We start from the raw sequence: 19,297 nt of genomic DNA on the forward strand, positions 1-19,297 counted from the left end.
ACATGAGAATAAAGCGAGAGCACTCAAGAGTGTAATTTTACCGTGGATTAATTAAATTTATTTGGTCAAACCAAACACATCAGCCACATTTGGTACCAGAAAGCAAAAGCTATCTACAACCTGTCTCAGTGAGATGAGAGAGAAAATGGCGACGTGCTACTGTGAGGACGTCTCTCTTCAACAGGAGGTGGGAGGTACTCCCCCTCACAAAAGGGCCCTGATAGGGCAGCTTTATTATATATGCTCAGTAATTGACGGTCAGGGAGGCTCTTCCCATTCTGTAATGGTTGTCATTCCAATTGAAAGGGAAATACTGCTTAGTGTCATTTTAGGTCAATTTTTTTTTTCCAGTATAAGCTTCAACTTCAGTCGTTAGTATTGGCAAAATGTTGTCGAATTTTTAGATTTTGAAAAATATTTTGAGGTTGTGAAGGAAAAAACATTCAAATGAAAAAAAAAAACAGATAATATCATGGAATGTTTATTCATTGCGTAAAAAAATAAAATAAATGCTAGAAATATGGGTATTTAAAAATAAATACATCCATACATAAATAATCTTATCGAGTGACCACCATTTACTTACAGCAGCGGCTCCGTCATTATCAGCTGACTCTCGTCATTATCAGCTGACCCCCTTTTACCCCCCGTGTTTCATCACGTGATCTGGAAGAGAGAAGCACAGAAAACTAGACAGTGAGCTCTAAAAATATAAGTGCGCATTGATTGTCTGGGGACGAAAACCAAATTTCACTGTCATATAGAAGTCGTTTTCTTTACCGTAACAACAACGGCGGTCCTTATTCGGCGCTTGAGATGGCCTCAATGAAATTCTGTTTTAACTCTTTATTGGTTTGTTCAATGTTAGTTTGCACGTTTTTTAATAACAAGGTAGTTGGGGGTAGGTCGGGAAAACCAAACATAATTTTGCTTCTGACAGACGACCTCGATGTTGTAATAGGTGGTATGGTAAGTGACTTTTAATTTGGTAAAAAAAAAAAAAAAAAAAAGTGTGCTTTTTTTGTATTTGCATACATACGAAACGTACCGAAGAAAACATTTACCGAGTGCTTTACATTTTTTGTATTTGAAAAGTTTAAATTCTGCGAACCTGTATGTGTTGTTTAGCTTTCAATTATGAACTGCTTTAAATAATGCAATAGTAGACGTCAAGACAACATTTAATTTGACCGTTTTTGCTTGTTTACTTCAGTACATAATCCGCATATATTGTATAATAATGTTGAACTTCCCGAGTGTATCTTGTTTAATAATTAAATTGTCAGTTAATGTTAATTATTTAGTACAGTTAAGACCTATTCGCATATTAATATGATTTGCAGCAAAGCTGCCGTATCTGGAAGTCATGTAAAAATTACACTGCTGTCTAGCATAGCATTAGGTTCATTCCACTGTGTCGATAAGCAGGCCTTGTTGACAGTCCACTTTATTTGCCACTCCCTCATGTTCATTTTTTTCCTGTCCAAGTACTACTAACGCTGGTTTCAGGAACTGAAAATGAAAGCAAGCCCCAAGCTAATTATTAAATAATTATTAAATATTAATATCAAATTATTTGCTGGAGAACAAGGTTGGATCAAAGACCAGGTGGAAAGGCCAGCTTTGCTCCCACCCCTGTCGGAGGGTCAGACAGGGGTTCTCTAACTGGTGTCAGCAGCCACCGATCCATCATAATAAGAGCAAACTTAACACTGCAAATAAGTTTACTGATTGTGTCCAGTGCCTGCTAATGTGCACACCACGTAGTAAGTCGATAAACAGTTGGCAGTGGACTTCATCTTTTAATAATTAATATGCAAGCTTAAAAGACACTTGCCATCTAGAAACTTTGACAAGCCAGGAAGTTTATTATTATTATTATTATTATTATTATTATTATTACTACTACTGTATATTCTATTTGGTTAGAACACAACATCACCCAGGGCATTAAGTTTTGTCTAGTAAAAGGTTTTACCTATGAACTAAAGCCTGAAATAAGGCCACACTATTGCACAATTTACTGTAAAACTCCACACAGTAATGTCAACAAGACATACAGAACAACCAACCAGGTGTTTTTTTTGTTTGTTTGTTTGTTTTGTTTTTTTCTATTGCAGAATCCACTGATCAAGACCAGAAAGCTTATTGGCGATGCAGGAGTAACCTTCACAAATACAGTAAGCTTTTTGCAGCATGTGATAAAACCTTAACTGTGAAATACAGGGTGTCCTGTGAGACAGGCATCACAGGCATAATTGTTAGTGTTGCTTGTCTCGCTATTCCTTGTCTAATGTCTTTAATCAAAGAATAACTAATTCAAATTGCTTTGATGTGCCGTACGGATAGTCAACCAAGTGTGACTGCCCCATTAACCAGAGCATCCTAATCGACAGAATAGGTGATATTTCGTATGGCACTTGATTTATATGACACCTTGTATATCAATTACTTTAGCAATGTTAGATGTGGCATAATTTAGTTGACTTACTGTATGCTTAGATGTGCCAGGGTTCTTTTTTATTTAGTTGTTATGTTTTCAAATACTGTTCAGCACTATAAATTTAAAAGGTTTTGCTTCCTCGTATCCTCCTGTGTCACTTCCTGTGAAGCAGCACAGCCTCGTTTCCAATGTCTGCCTAAGTGAGGCTCAACAGTGACAGCAAGGTTGACCTACAGCACAGGAAACAGAACTTTAAATTACTAAATCATTTGTGTTGTATTTTACAAATATGTATATCTTTAATGTAAGTTAAAACAAGTGAAGAAGGAACAAAAAGTTCTAAACTCTTAGCATTGTGAGATTTCTCAGCTAACATCATCTGGTTCTTCACTTGCTTTTTTCTAACGTGCAGGGTTTTTAAAAAAATGTTCTGGAACGGGATGTTGTAGATTCCTGGTACCTAATCACTATGTACTGTAGGTCACATGGTCTTATTGCAGTTAGGCCATTGGAGAAAATCTGTCCTCTAACCCAGGAAGTGATTTAGGTACAAGGAAGCAATGTACTATGAAGCATTAAAAAGTGCAATTGTATCTGAGATATAACAAGTGTAACGATACACTGAGGTCATTAGACAATACAGTATGTATCAATGTGCTATATTGTCCAGATGGTCATATGGTAAGTTATAAAATGAAGTGATCATTAATGATAGACTTATTTTGTTAAAAGACAAACTTAAAGGGTACATCAGGACCTTTTTATTTTATTGTGTTACATGATCCCATGTGTTTTAATTATTATATATTTTTTTTATATTTTGACCACTTTTTTAACTTTTACATTGCATTCCCTGCCTCAAGATGGCTTCCCATGTACCCATGTTGACCTCTCAGAACTACATTTCCCATAATCCTCCTGCTCACTGGTAAATCCATCTCATTTACATATGTGAGCAGGAGGATGATGGAAAATGTAGTTCTGAGAGGTCCAATACTGTGTTTGCTACAAAAAGGATATTGCTGCTCTAGAAAGAGTGCAAAAAAGAGCAACCAGAATTATTCCGGGTTTAAAGGCATGTCATATGCAGACAGGCTAACTGAATTGAATCTGTTCAGTCTTGAACAAAGAAGACTACCCAGCTAATTCAAGCATTCAAAATTCTAAAAGGTATTGACAGTGTCAACCCAAGGGACTATTTCAGCCTGAAAAAAGAAACAAGAACCAGGGGTCACAAGTGGAGATTGGATAAAGGGGCATTTAGAACAGAAAAAAGGAAGCACTTTTTTACACAGAGAATCGTGGGAATCTGGAACCAACTCCCCAGTAATGTTGTTGAAGCTGACACCCTGGGATCCTTCAAGAAGCTGCTTGATGAGATTCTGGGATCTATAAGCTACCAACGACCAAACGAGCAAGATGGGCCGAATGGCCTCCTTTCGTTTGTAAACTTTGTTATGTTCTTCTGCTCTTATGTTCTTATGTATGTTGAAAAATATATTGCTGCAATACAGATGAGAGTAGTGGGTTTCTTGTAAGCACTGCAGTGCAGGGGTGTAAAGCCTTGATGATCACTCCTTTAACTCTTGTGTGCTCCCACTCTCCAAAGTACGTGGCTAGTCCACTGTGCTGCCCCAGCAGAGCCAGCATCCTGACTGGGAAGTACCCTCACAATCACCGCGTGGTCAACAACACCCTAGAGGGGAATTGCAGCAGCATAGCCTGGCAGAAAACACAGGAGCCCGTCACCTTTCCAGCCCTACTGCGCCAGCACTGCGGATACCAGACCTTCTTCGCAGGGAAGTATTTAAATCAGGTAACAGGAATTAAAGGTGTGCAGTAACAACTGAGGAGTTCCAAGTCTGGCGCTTTCCTTTAAATCAATTAATCAGAGAATGCATATCCTGCAGTCCTGTACTCGTGTTCTGTGCTTGTTGTTTTCAGTACGGAACGAAGGAAGCTGGAGGCATCGAGCACATCCCGCCCGGTTGGGATTACTGGTACGCTCTGGTAAGAGAATCATTCAACGGCTCAATCAACACCGCACCTGTCTGAGCTGCATTGGAAGCAACCCGAGCCAATACTTCCACGTTAAACATTATCCACGTTCTCTAGACATGCTGGAGTAGAGTGGTGATCTTGACAGTCAGATAAAAAGCATGCATTAATAATACACTGAAACGCTGTGTAGCTCTAGATACAGAAGCAGAGTCCAGCCAGGGTGGTGGAAGTATTAGTAATGTTGAAGAGGGGTTACAGAACATCCTGCTGTGTTTGCATCAGACACCAGAGGGGTTAGAGAACATCCTGCTGTGTTTACAGCAGACACCACAGACCTTTGCTGTATCCTGTGTTCAAGAAAAACAGATGCATAAGAACAAACTACTTGTTAATAATAAAGGACAGACAGAATATTACAGGAAGGTGAGATCTCAAGCCTGCCAGTGCACACCTTGTCTTGGTGTAGCTCAGACTGGCTGTCAGAGTAAGACTGGGAGTCGGGTGGGCTCCACCCAGGTAGGAGAGATCAACCCTGGTATCTGTGCCATCTCGCTGTCTGGACCATTGTGTACACCAGCCATAATATAGAGTGGACCTGAAACTGCCATTAGCTGGGAGAGCACAGAGAGAGAGGCTGCAGAACAGAGAGCACAGAGAGAGGGGGAAACGGAGAGGGATGACATTGAAACTTTGGGTACCTGATTAGTTGTTGGTGCCATTGTATGTAATTCTTTAAAAATGTGTTACTGTACTAGCTGTACTGTGTAAATGTATTATATTGTATACAATTTCTACTGTCTTGTTTTCTTTGTTAGGAGAAGAACTCCAAATATTATAACTACACGCTGTCAGTGAATGGAAAAGCAGAGAAGCATGGTCAGGACTACCACCAGGATTACCTGACTGATGTGCTGGTAAGGAGAATCAGCGACGGGGCACAATTTCAGTTTATTAACTTGTTAGCTTGTGGTGGCTGTCGTATAGCTTGCAGTAATAAGCAACAGTCCAGGAGCCATTCCTGATTTTACTAGGAGTTTAATGAAGCATGCCTGAGCTTGTTACCTCTACAATGTGGCTAGTAAAACCTGGAATGGGTGAAACTGCTGTGCAATAGGAGTCTTTAATTCTATCCCTGCAATTAGATATTCATTCAGACATTATCTTTGAACATTTGTAATTCTCGATTTACGGTATGTTTTGCAACTCTAATAAATAAAAGCAAACAAAACAAGGATCGGCATTAAAACCATTTGCTGGGGGGAAACCACTGAGTTTAAAAAAAAAAAATTAAGATCATAATTGTGTTCCCAAGAATCCAAGGTGTAAACTGTTAATTAATTGATGGTGGCAGTCCATATTCATAGGAACCCTTAAGAGTCTAACAGCTGGTTTCGCATGTCGTGATTAGCACTAATCCTGGATTGCCTAATCTTACCTTGGGTAAAGTCACTGCTAATTGGGTTATGTGAAAACAGCTGTGAAAATAGTACTTTATTACATCTTAGTGAATTTTTCTAGGCTTGAAATTATTTAGGTCGCCCCTTGCTTTGCATATAAAACGTTATAGTTCTTTTCAGGTTTGGAATCGTTTGTTTAAAGCAAGCGTTCTCTTTCTGTTGTTGCTGGCAGGCGAATTTCTCCATGGATTTCTTGGAGTACAAGCGGAATTACCAGCCTTTCTTCATGATGATCTCCACCCCTGCTCCCCACTACCCCTGGACCTCCGCTCCCCAGTATGAGAAGAGCTTCTCTGATGTCAAGGCGCCGCGGGACCCCATCTTCAACGTGCACGGGAAGGTGAAGACTAAACTAAACAGGGCTTTCAAAGGCTGCTGAAAGGGGCATTTTAAAATCTTAAGCCTGCGTTATGACAGTGTGTTAACCCTTTCAGGGCCAAGCATTTTTCAGTGGGATGCTTCCCGAGGACCAGGCTTTTTTTGGCTGTAGTTGACTCTTCCTATAAAAATCTATTTCTGAGACAAAGCGCAGAGCAGTTGCTTCTGGCAATTCAATGTCTTATAAAAGGATTGGCAGAAGATGGAATGTGTCTGCATCCCTTCATTTGTACATATTTGCTGTAACACACTGTTAGTGTATTAACTGTTTCCTGTTGCTCTTCCCTCTTTCTAGGATAAGCACTGGTTGATCAGACAAGCCAAGACTCCAATGACAAACTCCTCAGTTCAGTTCCTAGACGATGCCTATAGAAAAAGGTAAAGTTCTCTTCATGGTGACTGCTGACCATGATAGCAAGGCTGAGATGGCAATAAGCCATGTCTGATAATGCTGCAGTAATCTTGTTTCGTGGATCAATACAGAAAACTGAGTCACAGACACGTACTTGACATGCTGGATTTTCAGTTTCAAGTCTTATGTTCAGGGTTTAGTATTTGCAGTATATGCTCCTATAGACAGGGTTATTGGGCCAGTATTAAACTAAAGGACAAGTTGTGCTAATTAAACTCTGTTTTGCCGCAACTGTTAATATAATGTACTGTGTAAATCCAAAGATAATGTCAAAGCTGACTTAGCGTTGTGTGGCACTACAATGTTTTTATAGTGCTTGCTTTTTCTTGTTTGGTTGTGAAAATTAAAAAAACCTGCATAGCTCAAAGCTCGGTTCTCGTTTTCATGCTTTATTGCCCTGGTTGTTATGAAGAGCACTTTGTTTCAGCTAAAGTAAATATTTTATTGCCGGTAACCAACCTGCAACTTAATCCAAGCAAAACGCCTTGTTTTGAAGGTTTTCCTAACTATTTTGGCTTGCATACTGCATACCTTTCTTTGCATTGGCAGATTGTACCCAGAACTTTAGATTGAATTTCATCAGGATAAAGGACAAATGAAATATTTACAATGCAAGTTGTTTCACCTTTAATTGAATTAACATTAGCAGTACTTTTAATGTGAGCATCATCTTTCAACAACCACCAGTATTTTTAAAATGTGGGTTGTACTAAATATTGAAATATTAAGTGGATGCAAAGTAGGGAAAATGACCCTAAAATGAGCAGAATTGCACAAGTGGGCCTACAATGGATCCACTACAAATGGAAACAATGAGAATGTGTCAGTAGACCAGGTAATTTCTGTAACTACCCTCTGCTAGTTCCATTAAAGGTTAAACAACTTCCATAGTAAATATTACATTTTTGTCCATCATTTTTAGGTAAAATTCCCATATTGTAGACCCTTGTCCTTTAAAAAAAATAGTTAACTAATCCTGTTATTTATTATATGCATGTCTCTGACATGCTTGTTTTTGTTTTTTTATTTTCAGATGGCGCACCCTGCTCTCGGTGGATGATCTTGTGGAGAAGGTGGTGAAGAAACTGGAAACTCGAGGAGAGCTTGACAACACCTACATCTTTTTCACCTCGGACAACGGCTATCACACAGGTACCGGCAAGGACATCAAGCACTACCACGGAGACGCTGTCCCACGGAGACGCTGGCATGGGGGATCTCTGAGTGGCTCCCTAGGCAAAGGCACAAGAGTTGGGTGCGCATGTATATTTCAGCACACACTTACAGAATGTGCCTTTGTCCGCCAGGTGGTGATAGCTGTTGTCTGTATGCATTCACGTTTATTTTAAATTGACAGTTTGACTGCCAACAGGATTGGGGTCCATTCTTGTTCTTCAGTTTCTTTTCCAATTCAATTTCCTTTTAATTAATCCCAACAGACCATTGATCAAAATTGCAATTGGCAGTATTCCGTGAAAATTAGTTTCTCACACTGACAACAAATTACTTAAATTGAAGTCCCTGTTAGTCAATTAAATTGGCCTCAAATGAAAACAGTTGAACAGTCACAACAATTATGCCTCTAAAGTATCAATTCCAATTCCTAATAGAATTGAAATTGAAAAACAGGAAATTACCCCAATCCTGACTGCAAATAGATCCAGCTGCAACGGTTGTGATGTCATCAAACTGAAACTGAAATTTTTATTTTCTATAACACACAACACTAAGACTGATTGTGCTCCTAGGTCAGTTTTCCTTGCCTGTGGACAAGCGGCAGCTTTATGAGTTTGATATCAAGATCCCCTTGCTTGTAAGAGGACCCGGGATCAAACCGAATCAGACAAACAAGGTAGGTGCTCTGTACAGGACGCTGGGTTTGCAAACAGCTGCTATTGCAGGGGGCTGAGCAGATTCTGTGAATCCTATCTCGGGGTGTCTGTTTAGTAACAGCACATGCCACCTGAAGCTTCAAATTAGAGCCTGATATTGTAGCCACATCATATAAAGTTTAAGAACAGCTCAGAAGACACAGGTAACTTTAGATTATGGGGATAAAACTATTGTAATCCCATGTTGCTAAAAAAATATGTAATTGCTGAGAAATTTAGTATGATTATTTACACTTCAGAGAAAAAAAGGCATATGTACAACTATGGCCAAACATTTTGCATCACCCTATGTAATTACACATTTAAAGTCAAATGAAAGCTGCTGAATAATGTTATGTTAACATATTGAATTGCACCACTTTGTAGTTTTCCATGTGTTTAATGAAAAACTGAGCGAAATGGAAACGTGACATTTTGAAATCTAACATGAAATACTGTATTACTGTTATGGCTTCCCGTAGACTTTTATGATATCATTTTGTAGTTTCTTTGACTACATAATGTTAAATAAAAGTTCTGAATTATGTTCATATAGTTTATTTGTTTTTAATTGTCTCAATCGTAAAGTTGTAGGTGATGCAAAACCTTTGTCCATGACTGTACTGTATGTGGCTATTGATGGGGCTTGTGTGAAAGATAGTGGGCTAGTTTTCACATTGCACATGGTACCAATGGGCCCCTTTGCAGGCAGTGTCTCTGTAAGAGATTGAGTTCTAAATCCACTGTCTTTTCTTGCAGATGCTGGTTGCAAATGTTGATCTGGGACCTACGATCATGGATATCGCTGGATACGACATTAACAAGACACAAATGGATGGCATGTCTTTTCTACCACTAATGGTAAGTTAGTGTTATGTAGATCGAGACAAGACTCCTGTTGCATAGCCCTCCGATCCATTCCAGATTTTGTTTGCTTTGTTGTTACTTGAGTCGTTTATTACTTACTTACTAACTCTTTAAGCAAATGTCAATGCATGAATTTTAGTTTAGCTTTTTAATAGCATGAGTTGGTCCCTAGATTACTGCTTTGCTGAATTTGGCACAACCAGTAGTACCTCGTTTCCATGCACCACACAACCCATGTTGAAAATCCTGCTGCCTCTGACCAGTCAAGTGACGAGTGGGCATAAATATTGAATCCACATCTGGGGAGAGCAGGCTTCTCTATGCTTTAATATTCTCATTGTTTGAAAAATAAAGAGATCCAAAGAATTGTTATTTTGGGGAAACAAAGCAATAGCGTCCATCCTTTCGGTTTTGTAAACCAATGAAGGCAACCTTAGCCGCAAGGCTTGCTGGAAAAGAACCGCCAACATCTGTGAAATTCTCATTGCATGGAAACGGAGTCTTTCACTCACCGGGTAGACTAGCAATGGGGGTTGAGGAGGAATGCAGGAGGACCCGGATCAGCCAGTCCTTGTTCTTGGACCGGTCTGTCACATCCTAAACAAGAAGAACTTTAATTTACCCTTTGGCGATTTGTGAGTGGAGCCTGCTACTTTAGTCTTACGTGATATGATCTTGTAGGTTTTTAATGTAATATTTCAGACTGGCACTTTTTTATATAATAGTACAGGGAATAGAAATAAGACTCCTACTTCATAGCAATAGATTCCAGATTTTAAAATGAGCCTGATTAACCACAGTGTGTAGATAACAAGCTCAGGTGTGTCTTATTAAACTCCTTGTGAAACCAGGAATGGATAAAACTGCTGTGCAATGGGAGTCTCATTTCATTCCCTGCATTAGTATATTTTTATTAAAATCTGAATGCAATTTGCATTTAACATTTTTCTTTGTGGTCTTGAAATTAGGAGTGGGACTTGGTTTCAAGTAAATACATTATGCTTTATACTGGAAATGGATTTACTATCAAGCCTGTAAATGTGTGTTTACATTTACAGTAGAGTTACAGGTTTAATACCAAGTCAGTTTTTATAGCGTTCTCACCTTGTGTAAATGGTTCTATTAACCTCATACACATTTAGTCATACACTATAGTCATATGTACATTTTAGGTTTTTTACTGCTTTTGTTTCAAATTTAATATAGTATTCGATTACAGTGGTTTTCAATGTATCCCTATACTAGAAATCACAAAACTTTTTGAAGAAATGTCAAAATCAATCAAAAAAGAAAATCCTGATAACAGGACATTTTCGGTTAAGCACTTAAAATACTATGCCATTTATATTTTCTTTTTGCTGTTTTTAAGCCTTTATAGCCTGAATTGTTAGGAATAATATCGATTTATTCTGCTGTGTGTCAATGTGAAGGCAGCACATACACATTTCAACCTCAAGTCTGATTTAATATTCAATTCCATACGCTCTGGCAGATATAGTTATTGACAGTTTTAGTACTAATTTATATAACCAAAAAGAAGCAGCACACAAAGTATAGGTGGCCATCGAAGACCAGCGCGTCATCCACCTAGCACAGGGTCCAGCAATAAAAGTTCCTGTATGAAACTGACATACAGACAATCCCTAACTACCTGTGGCCCAGTACTTCACAGGGAGACCCAGCACTTCAAACCTGAATGTGTATGTGACAATGCTTTTATACCCAGGTGGTCATTCTAAATAGAATTAGGCAATTTAATTTTTATTATTAAATCAATTAGCCTGCCCGCATGAACCACTTTCTGAGAGATACCCCCACACATACATACACTAAAGCTTCCTACATCCAGTGCACCGGTCACAGGGCCACGACAGCTTGTCAATAAAAGAATCCTGTTCTTTCAGAACGGCAAAGGGAAGAACGTGACGTGGCGCACTGACTTCCTGGTCGAGTATGAGGGGGAAGGACACAACCAGAGTGACCCATCCTGCCCGGCCCTAGGACCGGGAGTGGCAGTAAGTAGCAGAAATCACAGGGGCTGCAGGGAGCGGGCTTTCAGCTTCTGCCCCCAAGTGGTAAAAAAACAAAAATCATTCTCGATTTTATTATTTATTGTACTGAAAAAGTTATTATCAATTTACTTGTAAAACGGGCAGTAATCCTGTTTTTTTCAGTTATCTAAAGCTATGGATCCAGGGATGGAAGTAAGACTCCCATTGTACAGCAGTTTGATCCATTCTTGGTTTTAGTATGAATTTAATAAGACACACCTGAGCTTGTTAGCTGTATGCTGAGTAAACCCAAGCCTGTGGTAAAAACTGCAATGGATGAAACTGCTTTGTAGTAGGAGTCCTAGTTCCATCTCTGGGATCTGCTGCCAAGGTGTTTCTCTCTATTCTTGTCGATGACAGGTTTGTCCATAAAGAGATGCTTGAGGTTTAATTAAACTGGGCATCAACAAAATATACAATATTACTTCAGTGCCTCCTCTGTTGACTTCATTATCTTCACAAATATTGAAACATAATTGTTTATGAGGCTGTCCTTGGCAAAATCCAGATTACCTTAATAAATTGTTAATTGCCTCTAGCAGTATTTATAATCTTTGGACTCTCACTTCCTAAAGTTTATATGGAATTTGGGAGGTCTTGGAATAAACTTCAGGATGATTTAAAACTCATTTTGATATCTTTACAAGAGTATAAACACAAAACTGACATCTATGTAGCAGACATGTTTTCATTTTTTATTTTTTTATGATAAGTCGCCCTTGAAAAAGAGATTTACCTGATGATAGATATGCTTCTGACAACAAAAAAGTTATAAAAAGGCTCCTCTCAAATGGGACTCTTGATTCAAGAAATACCAAGTCTCTGTTCGCACAAGACACCCTTCAATCTTCAGGCTCCTGTCATCGTGTAACAGCTGCATGAAGGATTTTCAAAATAAGATGCATTCATTTTATTTACCTATTTTACCCAAGTAAAAAAGTAACTAAAACTAAACTGAATAAATGTCTTCTGGTATATTAAACATCTAGGCTTTCTGCATTCATTTAATATAGTTTGGATTAAAATAATATTAGTTCTTCTAAAAGGCCTTGCCTTGTTTACATTGTCTATTCCGAGCATGAAAAGTGTATCAAACATAATTCTACTTCACAGCATGATGTTCTTTTAGAAACCATCCTTAGTCATCCAGCAGATGGCGCCATATAACTACTTTTATTTTCGAATGTGTCTAAAATGTTGGTTGTGGTCATTCAATTACTTTTTTTTTTTTTAATCTTCTTTTTTTTTTTGTTCAGGAGTGTTTCCCAGATTGTGTCTGTGAAGATGCCTTCAACAACACGTACGCGTGTGTAAGGACGATTTCACCCTCTTCAGACTTGCAGTATTGTGAGTTTGATGACAGTGAGGTAAGGCTGTTCTCCTGCCTGCTTGTGTAATGCATTGCGGAACAGTGTGCTTGTGTTCTTTCTTCAAGGAACCTAACCCATTAAGTAATTTGAGGACAGGCTGCCTTGTATTTTTGGAGCATTTTGAACTGGCATCAACCTGTTATTTTAATATTCTTTAACTGTATTGTTCTGATTTTGTTAACTGTACTTTTTTTTTTTTTTTTTTTTAACTGGAAATGAGCAAAATATTTCTCCCTAAAAGAATCTGTTGGACTTGCCCCAAATCCATATTTTATTAGTTAATTAGTGTGCAGTAGCCAAGCAACCATTATCTGCAGTGGTCTAATGCACATTGAGTATCTAGTGCCAGTTTGTATTTCAATGTCAATTTTCACGGTGGCTTTAGTGGTGTGGATTACTAATGTCCATGAAGAACCAGACTGAAACACCATAACTTAATTATCTCATCATCCCGGGGAGACAGACTGGATTCAAAGCAAGTCCCACTGGTGAAAGGAGATTGTTTTTTATCTGCAGACATATTGCACCTAAATGCAGACAAACCTGCCTAATATCACTGCTATTAGAACCCTCGGTTTAACATTGTCACATTGGAACGTCCCGAATGTCAGATAAAGTATTATGAAATAAGCTAAAGAAAACAACCTTGAGTGACCATGTTTAATAATTAATGTCCATAAAACACCAGATGACCTTTTTTAATATATATATATTGGCCTGTACAACAAGTTGCTTGTAAAATTGCCTGATGTTACATGGCTTCATTAGAGGTAAGACCATGTATTTTAAACCGTTGGTTTGCACTCCTATGCAAGGGCAGTGCTTAACAATGTGAGCTCCTACTTTTAGGTGTTTGTGGAGGTGTACAACATGACTGCAGACCCCTTCCAGCTGACCAACATAGCCAAGAGCATCGACCAGGAGGTGCTGGAGAAGATGAACCACCGGCTCATGATGCTACAGTCCTGCTGGGGGCCATCCTGCCGCTCCGCCGGGGTCTTCGACTCAGGGTATGTGCAGCATGCTCCTCTCATTCAGGGCATGCGCAGCACACTCCCCTCATTCGGGGCGTGCGCAGCACACTGCCCTCATTCGGGGCGTGCGCAGCAAATTGCTTTTTGTTTAAAAAAAATAATAGCAATTGGAATTCATTAAGGCTGTAAATATTTAAAGATATATATATTATATATATATATATATATATATATATATATATATATATATATATATATATAAATATACACACACACACACACACACACACAGTACTGTGCAAAAGTTTTAGGCAGGTGTGAAAAAATGCTGTAAAGTAAGAATGCTTTCAAAAAGTAGTTATATATAGTGAATTAACAAAATGCAAAGTGAGTGAACAAAAAAAAAAATTAAATCAAATCCATGTTTGGTGTGACCACCCTTTGCCTTCAAAACAGCATCAATTCTTCTAGGTACACTTGCACAAAGTCAGGGATTTTGTAGGCATATAGTCAGGTGTATGATACCAATTATACCAAACCGGTGCTAATGATCATCAATTTAATATGTAGGTTGAAACACAATCATTAACTGAAACAGAAACAGCTGTGTAGGAGGAATAAAACTGGGTGAGGAACAGCCAAACTCAGCTAACAAGGTGAGGTTGCTGAAGACAGTTTACTGTCAAAAGTCATACACCATGGCAAGACTGAGCACAGCAACAAGACACAAGGTAGTTATACTGCATCAGCAAGGTCTCTCCCAGGCAGAAATTTCAAGGCAGACAGGGGTTTCCAGATGTGCTGTCCAAGCTCTTTTGAAGAAGCACAAAGTAACGGGCAACTTTGAGGACCGTAGACGAGGTGGTCGGCCAAGGAAACTTACTGCAGCAGATGAAAGACATATTATGCTTACTTCCCTTCGCAATCGGAAGATGTCCAGCAATGCCATCAGCTCAGAATTGGCAGAAAACAGTGGGACCCTGGTACACCCATCTACTATCCAGAGAAGTCTGGTCAGAAGTGGCCTTCGTGGAAGACTTGCGGCCAAAAAGCCATACCTCCGACGTGGAAACAAGGCCAAGTGACTCAGCTATGCACGAAAACACAGAATTAGGGTGCAGAAAAATGGCAGCAGGTGCTCTGGACTGATGTCAAAATTTGAAATATTTGGCTGTAGCAGAAGGCAGTTTGTTCGCCGAAGAGCTGGAGAGCGGTACACGAATGAGTGTCTGCAGGCAACAGTGAAGCATGGTGGAGGTTCCTTGCAAGTTTGGGGCTGCATTTCTGCAAATGGAGTTGGGGATTTGGACAGAATTAATGGTCTACTCAATGCTGAGAAGTACAGGCAAATACTTATCCATCATGCAATACCATCAGGGAGGCATCTGATTGGCCCCAAATTTATTCTGCAGCGTGACAACGACCCCAAACATACAGCAAAAGTCATTAAGAACTATCTTCAGCGTAAAGAAGAACAAGGAGTCCTGGAAGTGATGGTATGGCCCCCACAGAGCCCTGATCTCAACATCATCGAGCCTGTCTGGGATTACATGAAGAGAGAGAAGCAACTGAGGCTGCCTAAAGCCACAGAAGAACTGTGGTTAGTTCCCCAAGATGTTTGGGCCAACTACCCTCCGAGTTCCTTCAAAAACTGAGTGCAAGTGTACCTAGAAGAATTGATGCTGTTTTGAAGGCAAAGGGTGGTCACACCAAATATTGATTTGATGTAGCTTTTTCTTCTGTTCACTCACTTTGCATTTTGTTAATTGATAAATATAAACTATTAACATGTTTATTTTTGAAAGCATTCTTACTTTACAGCATTTTTTCACACCTGCCTAAAACTTTTGCACAGTAGTATATATATATATATATATATATATATATATATATATATATATATATATATATATATATATATATATATATATATATATATATATATATATGTGGCTAATGAAAATAGAAATCCTAAACGGCATAATATTTTACTAAAACAAATTTTTATGCGAATTTCAGTGTTTAATCTTTTTCAGTGTGATGATGCATTGTAAATCACTATTACTGAAATACTTTGTTTGAAAACCGATGTACATTTTGAAATAAATCGTCTACTTTTTCATTGGAAAAAGTGTGTGAGATTTTAAATACTGAATGGCCTTTAACACAGTTTAAGCTGATGAAACACAGATTTATGATCCATTGTTTGAGGACACTGCCTACTAATGTGACCTTTTGTTTTGTTTTTTCCCAGGTATAAATTTGATCCACGCTTAATGTTCAATCACCACGGCCCCAGGTTCAACAAACTCCTTCGACAGACCCTGCAGTAACAGCGAGTGTGCTGTGAAGAATGACAGCCGCCTTGTATCCTGTTTACCTTGTGCTTCAAGGAGAAGGCTGTGTCGCTTCCAATGGGCAGTGAGAACGACTTCCGTTCTCATCCCCCAAGAGGGAGGTTCTTTGTAACCTAACTGTAACCAGTTGCCTTTTTGTGGGGTTTTTTGGGGTTTTTTGTTTTGTTTTTGTTTTTTTAGGCCTTGAACTGCAAATGATCATAAATCTCTGGTGTTATGCAGGGTCGTACATTAACGATATATTTTAGCAGAATGACACAGATTGCAAGATAATCCTAACTTGTTGTTAATTCTGCAGCTATAGTGTTGTTAAACTAAAAGTTAATAATCATACAGCAGCTCCATAATCTCCATATACCTAAATTGTTACAGTTGTGTTTTTTTATTTTAATCACTTCTGATTGGTCTTCTACATTGATTGTACTGCATGACTTACACTTTTTTTTTATTTTATTTGTATAATAACTTTTATTTCAAGTACATTTACAAGACACGATTTTTAATGAGTGTTTTTTGTTTAAAAATCTGTTTTTCAGAATAATCATTTCCTTTGTTTACCATATCAGTTGTTTGAAAACAGAAGTAAAATCCTTGTCTGGTTAGATCAAGTCTGAAGCAGATCAGAGGATTTCAATGTTAGTTTATCCAAGCCATCCTACCACACCATCTGTTTTTCTTTAAACTTCAAAGAGATTTTAAAAAATGGATAACCTTATTTAATTGCTACGAAAGTAAGTCATTTAGTGTTTTGTACTTAATTGAAGTCTTGGCATAGTAAACTTACACAGTATTCTTTGTCTCCAATCCTGTATCTCCCAAGGGGTACATGGTCTTTAAAGGGATCATGTTATATAATCTACAGTATATTACTTGTTTAATACCCGGATTGTGCATGATACTCTATTGTTGCTTCGGATAAGACTCCTCAGACTGATGACGGGGAAGCACATTAGAGTTGTTCTAGGCAACACATCCCAAAGGCAAGGCATTGTTCACTGAAGCCTGCGCAACACTGATATGCTTCCCCCACAGTTGTTCTTGAGGAGTCTTTTTTTCTGGAATAGTTGTAAGCAAGCCAAGTAAAGATCTAAGCAGAAACAACAACGGAAACCATGCAGATCACTCCTAACAGGATATTAAACAGGTAAGGAATGAAATGGTCAGAATATGTCTATGGTATAAAAGTATTCCTTTAAGTTCTGTCTTTTTCCTCCAAAGATCCACAGTACCCTTTCCCTGGTATTTGTGGAGTCCTCTACCTAAATGTGATTCAAAACCTGTTTTAGTCCTACAGTCACACCACCACCAGATCAGCCTCGGTTTCATTGGCTCCCTCAATCCCAGCAGGGCTTCTGATTGGGTGGAGTTGTTTCAGGGGGTTGCAGAATCACTTCTAAAAGCATTACCCTGCTTATTTGTTAGCCCAATTTCAGTGATAAAGGCACCACAGTTAAAATGTAGTTTTATTCTATAAATATATTCTTCCAGTGTCCAAAGTGCACTGATGTGCTGTTGCACCACCAGCAAGAAACATATCAAGATCGGGATTTTATTTATATCTATCTATAGATAGATAGATAGATAGATAGATAGATAGATGGATGGATGGATGGATGGATAGCCAAAAATCTGTTCCCAATCATAGCTCATCCCCCTCTCCCCAGCAATAAAATAGAAATAAAAACCAGCTCATACCATTACTGAATTCGACACTATTATTAACAGCAGGGTTGGTGCTCCCTTTGTCATGCGTCACTGCAGCTCTATTGATAGATATATACTCTCTTTGCTTCTCTGTTATGCACTGTGTGCATACACACAAACTACTGTAGGTGTTCCTCTATACTGCTTAATGCATTTTTTTTCTTTTACTGTCATGCTCTAGAAAATGTGAACTATTTGCTTTAAAAGAGGCAAAGCATTGACAGACCACATTTAACAACATAAAACCACATCTAACAACATAGAGGGTGAGGAATACCCGTTATACTTGCATTCAGAGAGGGTCTCTGTCCCTTACAACAGAAACACCTTAGTATTGGAACCAAGAAAGGGATAAGGTGCCTTTTTCAGATGGGAAGTGGGACAGCTTGCTGAGTAAAGGCGCCACTCTAGAATTACCATCGCTTTACCTGCAGTTTTATAATGATTTGTATGGCATTGTCTGTGTTGGAGCTTACAGGCAATATTATCAGTGAAAGTGGTTTATTTCTCTTGAACTAGATTCTTGGTACTAGCTCTGCCAAAACTGTGAACAGAAACTGCTACTCTTGTTATTTTTTTGTTATTGATTTGGGCAAAGCCTTCTGGGTTACACTAAAGATCCTGGTCATCTGAATTTACATCCATAAATCATTAATACAGTAGCATCTGAAATTGTTCATTCAGACACTTACTCTATATTAAGTATCCATTGTTCTTTACTTTTTACACAATTCAGCCTAATCCTAATATAAAACCAAGATGCTTGCTTTCAATGTGACCACTAGATTAGATGGGATACCTAAACCGCTGGTGCAATTATTTGGGGGGCTATTTGTGTTTCTGGGGTGTACAAGTACTTTGGACAAGAAACACAATAAAATTCACTGCATCAAGCAGGATCACATTGACTAGAATATACTGTAAACTATAGAAATCAAAAGTTAAGGTAACTGTCTGAATAATGTGTGATGATGCTGTGCTGTATATACCTCCTATACTAATGATGTTTAGAAAATGTCCTTCACTTGTTCACTTTGCACTTTTAAATTTACTAAAAAAATGAAATGTCACATTAAAACCAACACAAGAAAGGTTATTTTGTTTTTATGGTTTATAGTGAGTTTGTATCATATAACACACTGACTATTTTTTGGCTTGACTGCAATAAAATAACAAAAAAATATGTTTTTATTTATTTCCTTGTAAATCACCAGAGGAATGTTGAAGCAAGAAAAAAAAATCATCATTGTGATGACACTAGTAATGAACAGTTCAAGCACAATCAGACCTAGTGACATAGTTCTGTTGTGAGTGATGCACTGTGACTAAAAGGTAGAGGGAGTTTTGAAACAATACTTTGGGGTTGCACAGTGACTCACCTGGTAAAAGCAGGAGTGTGTGGGGTGCAGGTT

The 19,297-nt window shown here is 38.4% G+C and overlaps 1 protein-coding gene across 1 annotated transcript; it reads left to right on the forward strand.

Moving 5' to 3' along the window:
* Positions 1-657: 657 nt before the first annotated feature.
* On the forward strand, positions 658-19,068 carry LOC121318565 (N-acetylglucosamine-6-sulfatase-like). Its single transcript, XM_041255368.1, has 14 exons — positions 658-969; positions 2,121-2,180; positions 4,053-4,259; positions 4,388-4,453; positions 5,260-5,358; positions 6,074-6,241; positions 6,575-6,657; positions 7,725-7,843; positions 8,440-8,543; positions 9,322-9,423; positions 11,334-11,444; positions 12,737-12,847; positions 13,700-13,860; positions 16,079-19,068. Exons 1-14 carry the CDS (start codon positions 817-819, stop codon positions 16,155-16,157), a joined length of 1,623 nt encoding a protein of 540 aa, XP_041111302.1. The 5' UTR covers positions 658-816; the 3' UTR covers positions 16,158-19,068.
* The last annotated feature ends 229 nt before the right edge of the window (positions 19,069-19,297 follow it).

The sequence above is a fragment of the Polyodon spathula genome, chromosome 7, assembly GCF_017654505.1.
Source record: "Polyodon spathula isolate WHYD16114869_AA chromosome 7, ASM1765450v1, whole genome shotgun sequence".
In the NCBI taxonomy this organism is placed as follows: Eukaryota; Metazoa; Chordata; class Actinopteri; order Acipenseriformes; family Polyodontidae; genus Polyodon; species Polyodon spathula.

Excerpts from the sequence above, each read along its gene's own strand:
- LOC121318565 (XM_041255368.1), top strand. The coding sequence starts at position 817 with ATGGCCTCAATGAAATTCTGTTTTAACTCTTTATTGGTTTGTTCAATG. Across the intron at positions 2,181-4,052 it reads GAGTAACCTTCACAAATACA|TACGTGGCTAGTCCACTGTG; the intron begins GTAAGCTTTTTG and ends CACTCTCCAAAG. Across the intron at positions 4,260-4,387 it reads CAGGGAAGTATTTAAATCAG|TACGGAACGAAGGAAGCTGG; the intron begins GTAACAGGAATT and ends TGTTGTTTTCAG.